General features: G+C 46.8%; 1 protein-coding gene across 1 annotated transcript in view; it reads right to left on the reverse strand.

The window, feature by feature from the left end:
- Window positions 1-17,941, reverse strand: part of PTH2R (parathyroid hormone 2 receptor) — an 87,279-nt gene that overhangs the window by 38,489 nt on the left and 30,849 nt on the right. Inside the window, exons 3-7 of the mRNA XM_065413684.1 lie at window positions 13,301-13,411; window positions 13,073-13,194; window positions 10,358-10,455; window positions 5,935-6,121; window positions 4,340-4,493 (exon numbers count right to left, since the gene is read on the reverse strand). Coding sequence (XP_065269756.1) covers window positions 4,340-4,493; window positions 5,935-6,121; window positions 10,358-10,455; window positions 13,073-13,194; window positions 13,301-13,411 — 672 coding nt within the window. The remainder of the gene's footprint in view (window positions 1-4,339; window positions 4,494-5,934; window positions 6,122-10,357; window positions 10,456-13,072; window positions 13,195-13,300; window positions 13,412-17,941) is intronic.

Raw genomic sequence — 17,941 nt, forward strand, 5'->3', positions numbered from 1 at the left:
GCAGTGGTGGCTGAAGCACCCACTGCCATGCAAAGCAAATATGCAGATAAAAGGCCCCCGCAAAGCAAGCAGTGACTGAAGAGGAAGTAATTTACAGAAAGGCGGTCAGTAATGGTATCATAGCAGTTGGTGATTGAAAAGGCCTACTTGATCACCGCATCCCTCCCTTTGCAGAGGCAGGCTGCAAGTCTATACGAAAGGGCTACTGAACTCAGCAGGAAGAGTGAAAAGTAGCTTGAAACTAATAATCCCCAAATACTAGAAGATTTTTTTTTTAAATCACGAGAGACTCCACATTTTCAAAATGAAAAGCTATGATAAGGAGAAATGTGCTAGGAGATCTCCATATCGAATCCACCTTCAGCCCATCTTTATTCTCCATGGTAAGATTGCCACTGCCCTAGGGACTACGGGCTAGATTTCTGAAGGTATTTCAAGGGAGTTAGACACCAAATTTAGCTCTCGGTAGGTCCACTGAAGTCATAAGATGAATTTGACACATCATGCTTAATGTCTTTGTTCATTCAGCATTAGCGCTTGGGAAAGCAGCTCTGCTCTCTAATTACCCTCCACATCATCTGCTGCTGTAAATAAAACCTGATAGCTTTCCAGACCTTTAAAAATCTGGCGCCTAGCCTTTGAAACAATCAAAATGTAGCCCTGAATATTCCAGAGGGGCTGGGGTGTCTAACTCTCTTAGGATCCTTTGAAAATCTGAGCCTGTGTTTCTAAAGTACCTTCCATCCAGACATCTCAAAGGCTCACACAATAACGTATTACACCACACAGAGCCCCGGTGAGTCAATGAGTATTACACATAATGTGTTTTGATGTAGTGAAGCCGGCACAGGAGGTTAAATGATATGGCCAAACTCACGTGGATAGACAAGCCTATGTCAGAGCGAGGGATAGAACCTGGACGTATCCAATCAAGCATCTCCTATCAGTGTGTCTTAATAGATTAATTCAACGCTTTGGCAGATGATGGCAAGCAGGGCTGCACCCTGAAAGCTGCCAAGGAGATCTGGAAAGCGAAACGTTTTTGTTTACAGCACCAGATGATGCGGAGGGTACTTAGCGAACAGAGCTGCTTTCCCAAGTGCTAATGCTGAATGAACAGAGACATTAAACACCATGTGTCAAATTCATCCGATGACTTCAGTGGGCATGCCCCAGAGCTAAATTTGGCCCAGGATATTTTCCCTCTGGAACGCTCTTCGTTCACAAGAAAAAGCAGCCTGTTTGCTCCTGAAAAGAGTTGTGCTACTTTAAGAGACTAACCAGAGATGGGAGAAACTCACGATGTTTTGTGTTTCATGAAGTGTTTAGATATTTTAAAATAAATAAAAAAGCCCAAACTCTCCCCCTGTAATGTAACCCTCCTTTCCATTTCTCCCTTACCAGGGAAATTGATTTTAAAAACCAGGCAATAAATAGTAGCTCAAACACTGCTTTGCAACGAGCCCTGTTCATGGAGCAGGGAGCGCTGCCCCCGAGCAGCTCAGAAAACAGACGGTCTTTGAGTACATCTGCCTCCCAGTTTCCCCCTGTTGGGGGCGGGGCCATGCCCTCCACCAGCCCCAGACTTTGTGCAGCATGTTCCTCCAGCTCTTTGATGGGGGCAGAACGAAGGCTGTGACCCGGGATGTTGTACCCACTTACACCAGTCCTGATTTTTGCCCTATGTGTTTTTAAGGGCTTGATCCAGTCTTTACATTGACTTCAGTGGGCTTTGGATCAGGTCCTCACATAGGAACTCAGATACCATGCTGATGCAGGGCCATATAAACATCGAGCTAGCTAGATGGATTGAAAACCTCTTCAAAGCAGACATTACCTGCAGCTCCAGAGAAACATTTCGTTTCTATTCCTCTGTCCCTCAAGTCCTGAGACACACCCCAATCTAAGTGCACGGACTAAGCTGCCTCCCTTGAGCACAGAAATGAAGTGGGTGAAATGTTTTCTTATCGGAGGCAGGGCTACCAGGGTACGGAGAGAAACACTGTAATGCTGGGAGAACGTTATGGAACACCCACCCATTCAATGTAATACCCTGTCCCCTGTAGTGGTGGCTGGGCCATATCTAGACATTAATGAGCCTGCGACAGCCTTGGCTAACAGAGCTGGATCTTTTAGCTCAGGGAGTAAAGGCTTGAGGCCCACTACTGCTGACCCACCGAGGGGCATGGAGTGTGTTACTTCTCCTGGAGATTTTGAGAGGACAGTAAAGAACGGTCCTGTGTATAAACAAGGTCTCTCTCTCTCTCTCTCTCTCGTTCAGTTCTCTTTAGTATGAAAAGAGAAGCCTTAGAGCCACGTTACTGCTCTGCAAACATTTAATCAAAGACACCTTATTGCACCTGTCTCACATTGCAGTGCTTATTTATCTATTCCCTGCAGATACCATTCCCCTAGCAGTTCTTGTTACAGGGAAGCCTCCATTTACAGTGTCTTATGCCAGAACCACCACTTAGCATCAGGGATGAAATGTCAGTGGTGAACCATCAAGCAACACAATTAATAGATTCATAGATTTTTAAGGCCAGAAGGGACCACTGTGGTCCATCTGCATAACAGAGGCCAGGGAACCTCACCCAGTAATTTCTGCATCCAGCCCATAACGTCTGGTTGAGCTATAGTACAGCTAATAGAAAGATAGAGTCTGCAAGTACTGGAAAATCCACATCATCACTAGATAAGCTGTTCCAAGGATTAATGACCTTCACTGTTCAGTTCTGAGTTGAGCCCAGAACTAGAAAGACAAGGAAGGGGGGGAGCTGTTTAGGCTTGGATCAGCTGTGGAGAACAAGTTTCAGCCTGCTAAATATCCTTTTTTCTCCTTCATGAATTCCCGTTTCAGAGCCCCGCCCTCAACCCCTCTGTCAATTTCACCAGCGTTAACTTCATTTCCCCCCATTTCAGAAAAGTTAAAAATACTGAAATACAAAATGAAGTGAACCTCAGATCTCTTTACAGACCAGAGAACACACTTCACCGTGAAAGTAAAAGGAACCAGACAAGGGGTCTTAACTGCAGTGACTGTTTATAGAGGGGATGGTATGATGAGACTGCCTACAATGGCACATGTCCCATCTGTGACTGCTATTAGCAAATATCTTCAGTGGCCAGAGATGGGACACAAGCTGGGGAGAGCTCTGTGTTCCTACAGAGAATTCTTTCCCAGGTGTCTGGCTGGTGAGTCTTGCCGACATGCTCGGGGTCTAACTGATCACCATATTTGGGGTCGGGAAGGAATTTTACTCCAGGTCAGATTGACAGACTCTGGGGGCAGGGGGGGAATTTCACCTTCCTCTGCAGCATGCAGAATGGGTCACTTGATGGAATGAACTAGAATAAATGGTGAATTCGCTGTACCTTGAAGTCTTTAAATGATGAACTGAGGACGTCAGTAACACAGACACAGGTTATGGGCCTATTACAAGAGTAGTTGGGTGAGATTTCATGGCTTGCGACGTGCAGGAGGTCAGACTAGATGATCACGATGGTCCCTTCTGGCTTTAAAGTCTATGAGTAATGCAAGACTATGAGAACGCAAATCCTAGCGTAAGAAGTTCAACCTGAGGATGGCTGTTGAAGAGACCCAGTGCAATAAGTAACCTCCTGCCATTTCTCTTCTGAGGCTTGTGGTCAATCCCCAGTTCTGGACACAGGGATGAATTCTGGTTTAAAATCTGGAGTAACACCATTGACAGGAGCAGATTTACACTGACGGGACTCAGTGGAATTTGGCTTAATCTCTGCAAATTCATAGATCCTTCTTGAACGGATAATAATGGCCAATGGACTGATATATGAAATGAGCTAACAACATGAACAAACACAAATGTAATGGCTGAAGAATCTAAGGACAGGAGATTCACCTCTCTCTGGAGTATGGAGAGGACCCATTATCTCTTATTTTAATTTATATAGAGGCTTTTCTGAGGTGCTCCCCACCACACTATGTTTAGCTTGCAATTAAGCGCTTCACATATTTGCTTTGCCCTCACAACAACCCTGGAGGTCGGGATGTATTATTATCCACATTTCAGAGTCAGGAGATGGAGGAGTTAAGTGACTTGCCTATGGTTGTACAGGAAGTCAGTGGCAGAGCTGTGCCTCCTGATGGAGTTCACCGGTAGTGCCCAACACAATCAACTTCCTGTAACTACTGGTGACAATAGATTATTGCTGGACATAGGTCCTTCCTGTCTTTTTTTGTTTGTTTGTGTCTCATGTGATGAAACAGAGCAATGGGGATAGTAAAATAGCAGAATCCTCTCTCTCTGAGAAGCCTGATGAAAAGATGCAAGGAACAGAAGAGTCCCATATACCTTACCCCAGCCTATCAAGGTGAAGCCCCACAGGTATTTGGTATCCGAAAAGAAAGCCACAAAGATTAGGCTGTGCAGGTAGAGGCCTTCAACCAGGATCCAGTAGTAGTTGGTGGCCAAGAAGTAAATAAACATCACAACCGCAATCTTGCACCCCACCTGTCAAGGAACCCAAACAGAAAGCTAATGGGTTACCATTCCTGGATACAGCAACCATCCGAGAATCACCATTATGCTACTAAACCCATTGCACATGGCTCCTATTCTGACAACTTTTCATCTCTCTGTAAATAAGACGTGTTAAAGGCAGCAAGGCCATCCTTAGCACAGCATCGAGTCTTTGTGTAAAGTCAACAGCTCTCCTTGCTTTGTAAGGACCATCTGTGGATGCATTAGTGCTTGTGAAAGTGAAGAACAAACAGCATCCCTCTGAGACAGCTATAGTGGGGGCGAGAGCTGTACAAGCTTCCCACACCCACGCTCCTCTGTTAGGGCAGCTTCATTATGACCTGCTAATGCAGTCCTGGGTCTCACTCGAGCAGAGAATGACACGTGGCTCAGATTTTGCAAGGAGGCCAGCCAGGGTGACCCAAACAAATGTGAGTCAGTCTGATCCCCATTAACAAAGAGAAGGATTCACAAGAGAAACAGGCAGACAAGTATTGAAATCTGGGGAACAATTTTCAAAGGTGCTTAAGTCAGAGGTTCTCAACCAGGGCTACGTATACGCCTGGGGGTAGGCAGAGGTCTTCCTGGGATACATTAACTCGTCTAGATATTTGCCTAGTTTTATAACAGGCTACATAAAAGGCATTAGTAAAGTCAGTAAAATTTCATATAGACAGTGACTTGTTTAATACTGCTCTATACACTGAAATGTAAGTCCAATATTTATATTCCAATTGATTTATTTTATAATTATATGGTAAAAATGAGAGTGTGCTGTGACATTTCTGTATTTTTAGATCTGATTTTGTAAGTTTCTAAGGGAGGTAAAACTTGGGGATATGCAAAACAAATCAGACCCCTGAAAGGGGCACAGAAGTCTGGAAAGGTTGAGAGCCACTGGCTTAAGTGACTTAGGAATCCAAGTCCCATTTTTAAAAGTGTCAAGCACTTAAGTGAAGATTTTAAAGGTATTTAGGCACCTAAAGATGAAGATAGGGGCCTAGTGGGATTTTCAGACGTGCCTCGGCACCTAATTCCCACTGGCACCTATGTACTTTTGAAAATCCCACCAGGCGCCTATCTTCACCTTTCAGCACCTAAATACCTTTAAAAATCTGGCCCTAGGAGCCAGAGTCTCACTGACAGTCAGTGAGGCCCAGATTCTCATAGGCCCCCAACTTCCACTGACATCAATACCTTTGAGGAGCCAGGCCTCGGGATCTTAAGTCACTTTAAGAAAATGAGACTTTGGCCCATTGCATACTGAATTTTCAAGAGCCCGATCCTCAGGATCAGCCTGATATTTTATCCTGATTCACCACAGTAATACCTCGCCACTCTGGAAGGAATACAGATTGTCCTAAAGGGGCATAACAACTCAGAGAACAGTTCACTAGCAGGCTGACTGTTTTCCCTGAGGGTCAGTGCTTACGTATTGTGACTTGTCAATTGCAGGTGCCACTACAGTGCTCCGGAGGTCACTCATCAGCAGAGAGTCCAGTTCTTTGGCGCCTATGTGCGTATGCACAACTTTGTCCTTGATAAAGATGCTGGCAGCTCTTAGCATGAAAGAGACAAAGAGATGCATGTGGATGCAATTCCTGGTGCAGTGCAGCCTCCTATGGGAAGAAAAGGATCATTTAGAAGAGGCTATTGAATTCAGCCAGCAAAAGGGCAAAATTTTGCCATAGGCTCTGGGATAATCTATGGCCAAGCTCGGCAAGTTCAATACTTCCTCATCCCTCGACTTAGTCACTATTTCATACTTTAAGGAGTCTGTTATATTTTTCTTAGGAAGGACAAAAATACTAAATAAAAGGGCATGATGACTTAGCGATGACAGTTACCTACAATATTCTTGTGGAACTTTCCTGTCGTGGGAGGTTAAAATATATATATTTTAATGGATAGAGGATACAAATTCTCTTTATCTTTGAGTTCTGTCTGAAACTCTAGCCCACAATCTTCAGAACCCCTGCATGGTGTATCATTTAATAAGGCTTAAAATGCAACACCTCACATGAGCAAATGTCTACAAGTCTCCGCTGTTGACAGTCTGCAGCCTGTTGTTCGTACACTGAGTAGAAAGCTTGTGCCCGATGCCACCCTGACAGCAACAGAAACTAATCGGGCTGAATCGTACAACCACTTACTCAGAAACATTGTGCATTGGACAGTGAATAAGGCTATTGAAGGGGGAAGTTCACGATATTATGCACTATGCTTGGTAGTTAGAGTCTGCACTACAGCATCCTTAAATTACATAGGCCCCAACTCAGGAAAGCATCTCTATTCAGGACAGCCCTCCAGCAAATGCTTAACATCAAACATGTGCTTAAGTCCCGTTTGTGACGCTGGCAGACCAGGTGCCAGCTCATGCCAGAGCCCCAAGCCTATTCATTGTGTATTAGTATAGATCAAAGTGATTATTAAATGTATACGAGTGTATTTGGTGTTTAAACACATGAAAACTAGTGGGATGTTACTTGCATTGTTTTCACTTATCTGTATCCTGCTATAATGTAGGAGCAAACATTTCCATTCTGTGTACCCCTGTAACTAAATAATCCATCAAACAAGCCCTAAAACGCAAAGGAGGCTTTGTGGAATGCAAATGCGGAACTTGAACAGAAAAGTGCTAATTTCAAAGCAAGTGGTCATTATGTGTGATGCCCGGAGGTCAAAGTCTCTAAATGCATTTCTCACTCGCAGTCATCAAAGGAAAAGCCCATGTGGGTAGTGACACTGTCAGCTTGTTTTCTGTGAGAAGAAGCTATAAGTATGGATTCAGGGAAAGATCCTTCATCTCTGGTCTGTTTGGACTCTGACAGAGAAGTGTACCAGATAAAAGCTGAGGTCCCCAAAGACAATCTGGGTACCCTGAGAAAACTTTTGGGAAACTGGCAGTTTATGACATCACTGCCACCATTTGGAATTAAAAACTGTGATTCATTTGTGCATACATTTTATCTGCTTTAACCTCTCAATAACTCTCATTTCCTTTTCTTAGCGAATAAGCCTTTAGCTAGTTTACTATAGAATTGGCTACCAGGGTTGTCTTTGGTGTAAGATCTAGAGTACCAATTGATCTAGGGCAGCGGTTCTCAAACTGGGGGTCAGGACCCCTTAGGAGGTCAGGAGGTTATTACACGGGGGGATTGCAAGCTGTCAGCCTCCACCCCAAACCCTGCTTTGCCGCCAGCATTTATAATGGTGTTAAATATATAAAAACATGTTTTTAATTTATAAGGGGGGGGGTCACACTCAGCGGCTTGCTATGTGAAAGGGGTCACCAGTGCAAAAGTTTGAGAACCACTGGTCTAGGGTAACTGATTGGTCTCTTGAGACTGGGAGCAACCAGATGTGATGTGGTTTTCGGTTTAAGTGACCATTATCACAAAGTCCAGTTTGTCTGGGTGGCAAGATAGACTGGAGAGTCTAAGGGGACTGTCTATGACTCCGTGGTAAGACTGGTACACTGATCCAGGAGTTCACATTTGTTACTGGCTTGGTCAAATCTAATTATAGAACCCACTACCAGTGTGGGGTGTCTGCCCTGTTTTCTGACAGTCTGCCTTGAGGTTGGCACTCAGAGCTGTGAGCCACTCCAGACAGCGTGACACCATTGACTTCATAGATTCACAGAAAGACTACCAGTGATGGAAAAATCCACAATGTCCCTAGGTAAATTGTTTCAGTGGTTAATTAACCTCAATGTAAAAAACACGCACCGTGTTTCTAGTCTGAAGTTGTCTAGCTTCAGTTTTCAGTCCCTGGGTCCTGTTAAGCCTTTGTCTGATAGATTAAAGAACTGTCTACCCTCAGAATTCCATTCCTCTTGTAAACCATGATCAAGTCACCTTTTAACCTGTTCTTCAATAAATAAAACCGATTGAGCCTCTTTACTCTCTCACTACAAGGCACGTCCTCCAGACCCTGTAGTTCTTTTCTGAACCCTTTCTGATTTTCCAGCACCCTTTTTGATGTATGGACACCTGAACCAGACAGTAATAGTCTCATTAATGCTATATACACACACAACGATAATACCACCTCCCCATTCCAACCTGATAATCCCCTGCTTACATGGATCACATTCACTCAGCAGCTACCAATTCACACTAGGAGCTCACATTCAATTGGTTATCTACCATCTCCTTTACAGAGTGACTGCGTTCTTATTGACTTAAGTAGGCCTTAAGCACATGAATGTGCCCAAGAGCTCTCCTGAACAGAAGTGGCCCTGAAGCACCTACCTAAGTGTTTTTCTGAATCTGATTCTAGCAGAGGTCAAACAACTTGCTGCTTGCAATAGCTTCCTCTACCCACACCCTTGCAACTAAAACAATATCAACATTTCTTCCGAGATTAAACCTTGCTCACATGCTATGGAAAAGAAGTTGGAAGAATGTGTGTAACTGCGCCACCTGGAGACACCTGCCCTAATGCATAATATTAACTCCCTAAGGTCCTTTCCCAGTATGCACTGGGTTTCATGCTGATGACTCAGTAACGAAGGCAATCATTATTATCTATTTTTAAAGCCATAATAGAAACACAGACAAAATTGCCAGAAACACCAACAAGTGCATATGCTGACAATGAAAATACTGCATAGTCTTACTACTTATTTATAAGTAAGTATATTTATTTATACTTATTTATAAATAAGTAAGTATTTATACCTGCCTCTGGAAATTTCCACTACATGCATCTGACGAAGTGGGTATTCACCCACGAAAGCTTATGCTCCAATATGTCTGTTAGTCTATAAGGTGCCACAGGACTCTTTGTCAAGTCTTACTACCGTAACCCTCATCTTCCTCGCTCCTTTCCCTTCCTACTGTTTGCCCCCATCATTTTTTTCCTGTCACAGGTCAGGTTTGCATTGGGACTGTGACATCCCTAAGAGGCCTGGCCCAGAACCTGCAGCCCAGGAGGGTGCGGTGGCAAGGGGCCGTCTACGTTACAGCAGCTTCCCTAGGCTGACCTATGGGTCGCAGCACTGCTCTTAATGGCTGCAGTGCTACTTGCATTCCCTGGCATTCCTCTCCCGCACCTAGCACGCTCCCTACACCAGGATTCATGAGGAGGTTCTCTGCTCTATGGCTGTCTTCTGCAGTGCCTGCACCAGAAGAAATCTTCCAGAGCCAAAACCAGGGCTTTCAGAGCTCCTTTGCAGCCTTTTTACACAGCATAAAGGGGCCAGAGCAAAAGCGAGGATCTCACTGTTTTTCTGTTTGTCTTCCGTGAAATGCCTAACACGCTGCTGGAGACCATAATACGAATAATAGTCATGGAAAACCTGGCATGCAGTCTTTAGAGTTTGTTTCTTCTTTGGTTATTTCAAAAGAGAGCATTAGAGTGAGCATTCAACTCCTAAAGTGTTGGCAACTAACTATAGCAATATCCCTATCAGTAACTCGAGCGGATAATTCCACATGCCAGCAAGTCTATTGTTTCAGTTGTGAAATAAGCCATTAAGCCTCAAAAAGACTAGGATAAACCACTCTGATCATTCTGTGCCTCACGGTGCTGTCATCTTTAACAGTTCTGGAGACAGACAATACAACGTCTCTTGCTGCTTGCAATTTTTACATGGCCATTGGAAATTATTTTCCCTTGAAATGTTTTAATGTGTTCTTTGTCTGATCAAAGCTTTACACAATGGGTAGCCATTGAAAATTACTCCATGTAATGCACAATATTTACTCTCAGCGCTGCAGACAGGAATATAAAAAAAAAGCATCAAGAGATTGGACAGTCCTGTGTGAATAAGGAACATTAGATTATCTCCTGTAGAGATGATGGTGCAAAAAGGGGACAGAGACCAGCTGGGACTATGAATCTCTCACCTGAAGTAGCCAATGATGAAAACAGCCACTGCCAGAGAACTGAAGGACATAGAATATCCAACAGTGTACATAATGTAGAGACGTTCAAAGAATTCCCGCTGGAAAAGAAAACAAGATCATTTCCACTTTATTTTCTTCAACTGTGTGTACAGTCTCCAATAATCCAGTTTCACTTAATAAGGGACAAGTCCTAATGCAGGGGTCTCAAACTGAAATGATCAAGAGGGCCACATGAGGACTAGTACATTGGCCCGAGGGCCGCATTACTGACACCTCCCCCCCCCCGCCGCCCTCGGCCCCGCCCCCACTCCAACCCTGCCATGAGGCCCCACCCCTGCCCCACCTCTTCCCACCCCTTCCCTGCCCCCATTCCAATTCCTTCCCCGAAATCCCCACCCCAACTCCACCCCCCCCACCCCCGGGGAGTGCAGGAGGGGTGCGGCAGGGGCTCAGGGCAGGGAGTTGGGGTGTGGGGTGCAGGAGGGGGTGAGGGGTGTGGCAGGGGGTCAGGGCAGGGGATCGGGGTGCAGGAGGGGTGCGGGAGGGGGTTCAGGGCACTGGGTTGGGGTGCAGGTGGGGTGTGAGGTGCATCAGGCGGCTCAGGGAAGGAGGTTGGGATCCAGGAGGGGTGTGGGGTGCGACAGGGGACTCAGGGCAGGGGGTTGGGGTGCAGGAGAGGTGTGGCAGGGAGTCAGGGTGCGGCAAGGGGCTCAGGGCAGGGGGTTCGGCTGCAGGAGGGGGGGGCAGGGCAGGCTCCCTGCCTGCCAGCCTGTCTGCCCTGCCCCGCCCCGCCCCCGCGCCGCTCCGGGATGTGTGTATTGCTGTTGCTTCAGGCACCACCCCCAGCATCTCCCATTGGCCGGGAACGGGGAACCGCGGCCAATGGGAGCTGCTGGGGGCGGTGCCTGAAGCAACATCAACACACACACACACACCCACCAATGTGCCCCCCGTTCCCCATGTTCCGGCCGCTTCCTGGCGCAGGGGCAGGGCAGGCAGGTAGGGAGCCTGCCCTGCCCCCGGTGCACGTCGGGCCAGAGCCACTTTAGGTAAATGCTGAGGGGGGGGGGGGGGAAGGGGGGGGGCGCGAACAGCTCACGGGCCGCAGAAAATTACCTCGCGGGCCGCATGCGGCCCACGGGCCGCGTGTTTGAGACCCCTGCCCTAATGTGTGTTATTGGGCCATATTCATCCCTGCTGTAACCCCACTGACATCAGTGGAGTTACACCAGGGATGAACTTGCTGTACTGCCATCCCAAAGAATTCAAGATTCATCAGTCTACAGTGGGGGGTGGGGGGAAGAGAATCACAAGAGTATTAAAAGGAATAATTTGGGTTCATATATTTGCCTTCTGGTGTTGTACTCTTTAGGGGATCACTTTTAAAACTTTATTCCACAACCATGGAAACTAACTTTTTTTTTTTTTTTTAAATGAAAGAGGAGGAGATCATGTAACATGATTCCTGGAGCTGCAGATTTGAAGAAATGCACTAACCACCATTCAAAATCACAAGAGCAGGCGATATTGGCATTGTGTCTGTTGTCAGTTCCCCCCACTAGCTTTGGTGGGAGGGAGGGAATAATTGGACACACTTCTCTTGCCCTGCTATCTGCTCAGCTCCATTGACTTCTACACTGGAGGGGGTGGAGCCAAGGCTCTGACTCCTCCTCCTCCCTGATCCCTCTCAGCTCAGTTGCTGATGGCGCTTTAGAATATGTTAGTCTCTAGCTCATTGCCCTGAAGAGGGCTGCTGTGCGACAGCTTGCTGAGAGTCTAGCATGAATACATCACACGGCTCAGTATTAAAAGGAAGAAAGAGCTAGCATATTTAGACCCAGATCCTGAAGTGGGATCCATCCGAGCAAACAGCTGCAAAGACAGACATTGATTTCAATGGGAATTATGGGCCTGGGAGCTTTTGAAAAATCTATTGAACATTTATCTGCATCATCAGATGCCTAAGTACTTTAAAAATGGCCCAAGTCCCACAGACATAAGGACTTACACCTCACCAAAGCTACTTATAAGGGAAAAACGTATACATAAAAATGTTTGAGAGTCTGGGGCTTTTAAAAAAAAAAAAATACTGATCAGTTATACAGCACTTTCCATTCAAGCATCCCTAATCTCAAGATAAACAAATAACATTATCCTCATTATACAGATAGGAAAACTGAGGAACAGGCAGGTTCATTGACGTGCCCCTATATCACAAGCCGATTCAGTGGCAGAGTACCAAATTGAGCCCAAGTTTCTTCATCCCCAGCCGTGGGACAAGAATTTTGGATCCAAGAATCTGGAGTTAGTCCACCCCTGCCAAAAGCAGATACCATGCTGACTAAAGCCAATGGAAATTGCAGCTTTGGCTGAATTTAGGCCTCACAACCACATTAACCACAGCGAGGAACACCTGAGAGAGGAAAGTGCCTTCAATTCCTAGATTCAGTGTCTGCAGTTCCTTCATGTCTACATTGTTTTAAATAAGCCTCTTCCTCATTTTACAACTTAAAAACCATTGTGTAAATAAATCAACGCTCATTGGGTCTGATGCACCATTATTAAATTAGGACAACAATGTGCAGGTCATTCATATTTCCAATTGGTTCTGTACAGAACCATCAAGGAATGAAAAAAGTGTGTACAATTTCAGGATTTGTTCTTCCCATCCAAACTCTCATGCTCTAGGATTGCATTGGAAAAACACCCCCATACCTTCCCCGAGCTGATTTCTGGCTGTAAGTAGCGAAGGCAGTCCGAGTAATTGGCCCACGTTCGGTTCAAACCCTGCACAAGGTCCCATGTTCCATTAGGGCTACAGTGTCTGAAAGCCACCCCTGCAAGGAGGAAATGAGTCTTGGTTAGTCTACGTGGGTTCTTTGCCCCACCTGGCTTTTCATTTGCTTCACATAAATCCTATGAGGACTACAAGATCGGCAGTACCTTTGTGATTGAAGTCATATATATAAGGAGGGCATGGAACAGCCAACATTTTTCCCAGTGAGCCCCTGGGCCAGCATATTAGTCCATCCCATTCTGGAAAGCAGTTACCCTCTGCACACAAATAGAAGGAAGACATAGAAAGGAGAAATGAAAAGTATGAGACAAGCTTCTATGCCGCTTATTTTTTACCGTAGCTCCTAAATATTTAAAAGTATCTTGCAATTTAGTTACCTACGGATTAAAAAGTGTTAAATTTCTTCCCAAGTAACTTAATTGATAATGAATCAGTGATATCTAGCTTATACCCCAAAACAGTATCCGTTTCTTTAAAAACCCAATGCGTAGACGCTTTAGAGATGCAGACAGTTCCCCACTTCCATATAACTCTTCATCTCTGACTCTCAACCCACCTACTTTACACCATCCACCAACCTTAACTCTGCCCTCCGACGTTTGCAAAATATGTCAAATGTATTGGAAATGGTCCCCCATGAATAGGAGATCATATACTGCTAGGAATTGGTTATTTTGACCATTGCACACATTTTTGTTGATTCTGGGAGCTGTGGTACGATAGGTAGAGCAAGGTATGTCTATGAACCTCATAAGTTGGTGAATCACCAAGGATGCTGCACCGACAGCGTTGGGCTGGTCAGGGAAGGTGCATATCTCGTATCTTTAAGAACACAGTATATTCAGAAAGCTGCAAGCCGGGGGACGTTCTTTCCCATCCAGCAGGTTACCATTTGCAATGCTGAAACGCCAATATTGGTCTGGGGGGGGCCCAGCCATCCCCTTGTTCGTGAAGCCGTACACGGAACGCCTCCACAGCAACAAGGAAAGATTCAGCCACTGGCTCAACAGGTGCAGAATGATAGCTGAACATGCTTTTGGTTGACTGAAGAAATAATGGGGATTGTTTACTGAACAGTTATAGCTGCCTGCTGTGTCCTGCATAATATCCGTGAGGCAAAGGGGGAAAAAGTTACCACCAGCGTGGAAGGCTGAGGTAGAACATTTGTTGAATTTCAGCAGCTGGACACAAGAGCTATTAGAAGAGCTCAACATGGAGCTATACCGTTAAGGGAGGCCTTGAAAGAGCATTTAACCATGAGCCACAGTAATGCACTGCGGTGGACTGAGCTCTACATGGCCCTGCCGTTTTGGGGCCTGTTGGGAATTGCCTGGTGCTTGCTGTACATTTATGAATATAGCACTGTTTGTCACTGATCCTAAGAGTTCTGTCACACTGTACAACAAGCGTGTAAGTGCTTTCAGTTCCGCTAGGCACTCTGCAGAATAGGTTGTCAACGAAAGAAGATGAATTATTTTCCAAAAAATAGAAGTTTTTTGAATAACAAAAAGAGTGCAAGAAAAACGGGTGCAATTTAAAAACAAATACGTTTAAAAAGAACTAAATAAATTAATGGAACAGAACTTAAGGGAAAAGAACATTCATGTCCGTTTTTACCTACACCCAGCAACCATGGCTCTCCCAGGTCAGCGTATGTGAAGCGATGGCTGTCCTTACTGTCCCCCAGTGTGAAGTTGTAGGGGTAGGGATGCAGCCCCTGGGGCCATGTGGAATGTTGAGAGGGGTGTAGGGAGGCACTAAAATGGAGTTCTCCCTGGACGGCAAAGGGAGCTTAGCCTGTGATTGTCAAACCTGTCAGTCCACCCGAGTCTGCAGCATCCGTGTTTGCTGCCGGAGAAGCCCCTGTATATCCTGGTGCATCGCCTTCTCCTGTCCAGTCTTTCCTTTTCCATACAGCCTGCAATATTCACATTCCAGGCCCTCTGCTCATGGTCTGATGCAGCACTGGCTTGCTGGAGCTCATTGAGCATGTCGTCCCAAGTCCTCTTCTTTCTCCTCATCTGGCTCAGGCATTCTGCAGGCGCGGAGGGGGAAGCCCTGAAAACTGCAACACCAGCAGCTCCAGACAGAACACAGGTACCATTGGCACTATAGCCACAACAGAAAGCGAAGGGTTCAGCACTCCCTTTGCTTGCTCCCCTCGAGTTTTTACACAAGACGTGCTTATTGACACTTCTACTTGGGATTGCTTGCGCACAGCACCAGCCCTGGGGAGCATGGCCCACCAGGGGTGGGAAATGCAGAAGGAATTGCTCAGTTGCATGACACTAGGACGATAAGGCACTGAATACCGGTACCAGTTTCCACAGGCAATGGTGAATTTAGTGGATCTCTCACTCCCGAGGGTAACAAAGGCACAGAGGGCACAGCTGCTGCTGGCATCCCGAAGCCGCCTGGGCCTATATGTCGCTAGCCCGTGTACTGCAATGATGCCTGACGAAGTCATCACAGATTGGTGTGGGAAAGCGTCCTGCCACAGAGGAAGAAATAAGGCTGCCATCCCGAGAAGCCTTTGGGAGAGGATTGCAGAGAACCTCCATGAAAGTTTCATCAAGATCTCTCAGGAGAATTCAAAGAACATAAGAACGGCCATACTGGGTCAGACCAAAGGTCCATCTAGCCCAGTATCCCATCTTCCGACAGTGGCCAATGCCAGGTGCCCCAGAGGGAATGAACAGAACAGGTAATCATCAAGTGATCCATCCCCTGTCGCTCATTCCCAGCTTCTGGCAAACAGAAACACCCAGGATGCCCCTGTGTACATAAACTGCTCTGCATTGGCCTCCACTGCCTAACTCTACAGGGGAATGAAAAGCAGATAACTGCCTCTGCTTGTTGTACCACTACCTCTTCTAGTACAAATAAATTAATGAAAAAGTTGATAGCTGCATCCTGCTAAGCTGGGAGCACCATCTGTACATCATTGGAATGGGAAATACGTTTACACACCAGGGCCGGCTCCAGGCACCAGCCGAGCAAGCTCATGCTTGGGGCGGCATATTCTAAGGGGCGGCATTCCCTCCAATCCTTTTTTTTTTTTTTTTTTGCTTCGCCCGCCCCGCAGGTTTTTTTTCTTTTTGGTTCACCGCTCCGGCTGCCCTGTAGGGGGCAGCGGCATGGAGGAGGGGTCCTGCTGGGAGCGGGCTGCGTGCTCCGTCTGCCCCAGCTGGTGCCAGGTCTGTAGCAAGCCCGGCAGGGCAGCCCACATCCTTCCCTGCCCGCTGACCGGAGCGGCGCGGAGCCCTCCTGGCAGGCGGCACGGTGGGAGGGGCCACGTAGCGAGCGCCCCGCTGAAGTCCTGGCCGTCCCCCTTCTCTCTCTCGCCCTGCTCCCTCCCCCTGCCCCCCACTGCCCGGGGCATGTCTGCAGCGCCGGGAGTCCCCCTGCACCCACGCTCCGGCCGCCCTGCACGGTTTTTTTTTGCTTCAGCGCTCTGGCCACCCCACAGGTTTTTTGTTTTTTTTTTTGCTTGGGGTGGCAAAAAAGCCAGAGCCTGCCCTGTTACACACCTACCCAAGGTTCCTTCCCCTGCATCAGGCTTGCCTGTGCTCGACCCCCGGGGCTGACTGAACTGTGGTGGAGTCTCCAACAGGTCCTGGCTTGCAGCACAGCTGGGCCCCCCCGACGCACGTCTCCCCCCGCCCCCATCCTCCTCGCTGTTCATGTCAGGGGCCTGTGACTCAGCTCCGTGAAGAGCTCCACAGTGGTGTGCGGGGCGTAAGTGGGGTCTGCACCAAGCATGGGATGCAGCTCTTTGTAAAAGGGGCAGGTCTGCAGCTCAGCACTGTATTGACTGTTCGCTTCCCTGACCTTCTGCTATGCCTGCTTCAGCTTCTTGGCTTTCATGCGGCACTGCTGCCAGTCATGGCCATGCCCCTTCTCCTGCATCCCCCGTGCAATCTCCCCACAGACGTGCACATTTCTATGGCTGGTCCGTAGCTGTGCCTGCACAGTCTCTTCTCCCCACAGGCCTAGGAGAGCCAACATCTCCTTTCTACTCCAGGCCAGAGTGTATCTGGAGCGTGTAGCCGGCATGGTCAGCTGGGCAGTTGCACATAACAATAGAGAGCTGCGACGTGCGCTCATCAAGCTGGGCAATTAGGAAAAGGCATTTCAAAAATTCACAAGGTTTTAAGGTGGAAGGAAGAGAGGCTTCCGGTGTCAGTGACCCTCCTGAGTAGTGGAGTTCACATTTGTGACCAGAGCGGTCAGTGTCGGGCATTGTGGGACAGCTGCTGGAGGACTGTTAGGGCTGACATACAGTGTCTACGTGCACATCGCATTGATCTCAGTACATCAACCGTGGCTCTATGCCACGGTGTGACTGTGTCACCACAACAGGGTACTTGCATTGGTGGGAGACAAATTCAAGTGTAGACACATGCACAACTAGGTTGATGCAAGGCAGCTTATATCCACCTAACTTTGTAGTATAGACCGGGCCTTAAACTCTCCACATCACTTAGCCTGCCTCTTTTATTCACCCAGTGAGAAATACATGTCATTCATCAGTGCAGAACAGAGACTCAACAACCTTTCTGGAAATATAATTGAAATTATTCTATTGAAGAAATAGCAACCAACTGTCTTACCCTTCATTCACTGGCTCACTACATCTAGTCTCAGAACAAAGTATACCCAATTATATTTGGCTGCTTAAAAGGTGTTGGCGTTTGAATAAACGTAAAATCTGATTAACTTTTGATCCAGTAATTTGTGCGTGGTTAAAGATTGTTCCAGGTCATTACATGTTTCATCCATTAAGA

Source organism: Emys orbicularis, chromosome 11, assembly GCF_028017835.1.
Source record: "Emys orbicularis isolate rEmyOrb1 chromosome 11, rEmyOrb1.hap1, whole genome shotgun sequence".
In the NCBI taxonomy this organism is placed as follows: Eukaryota; Metazoa; Chordata; order Testudines; family Emydidae; genus Emys; species Emys orbicularis.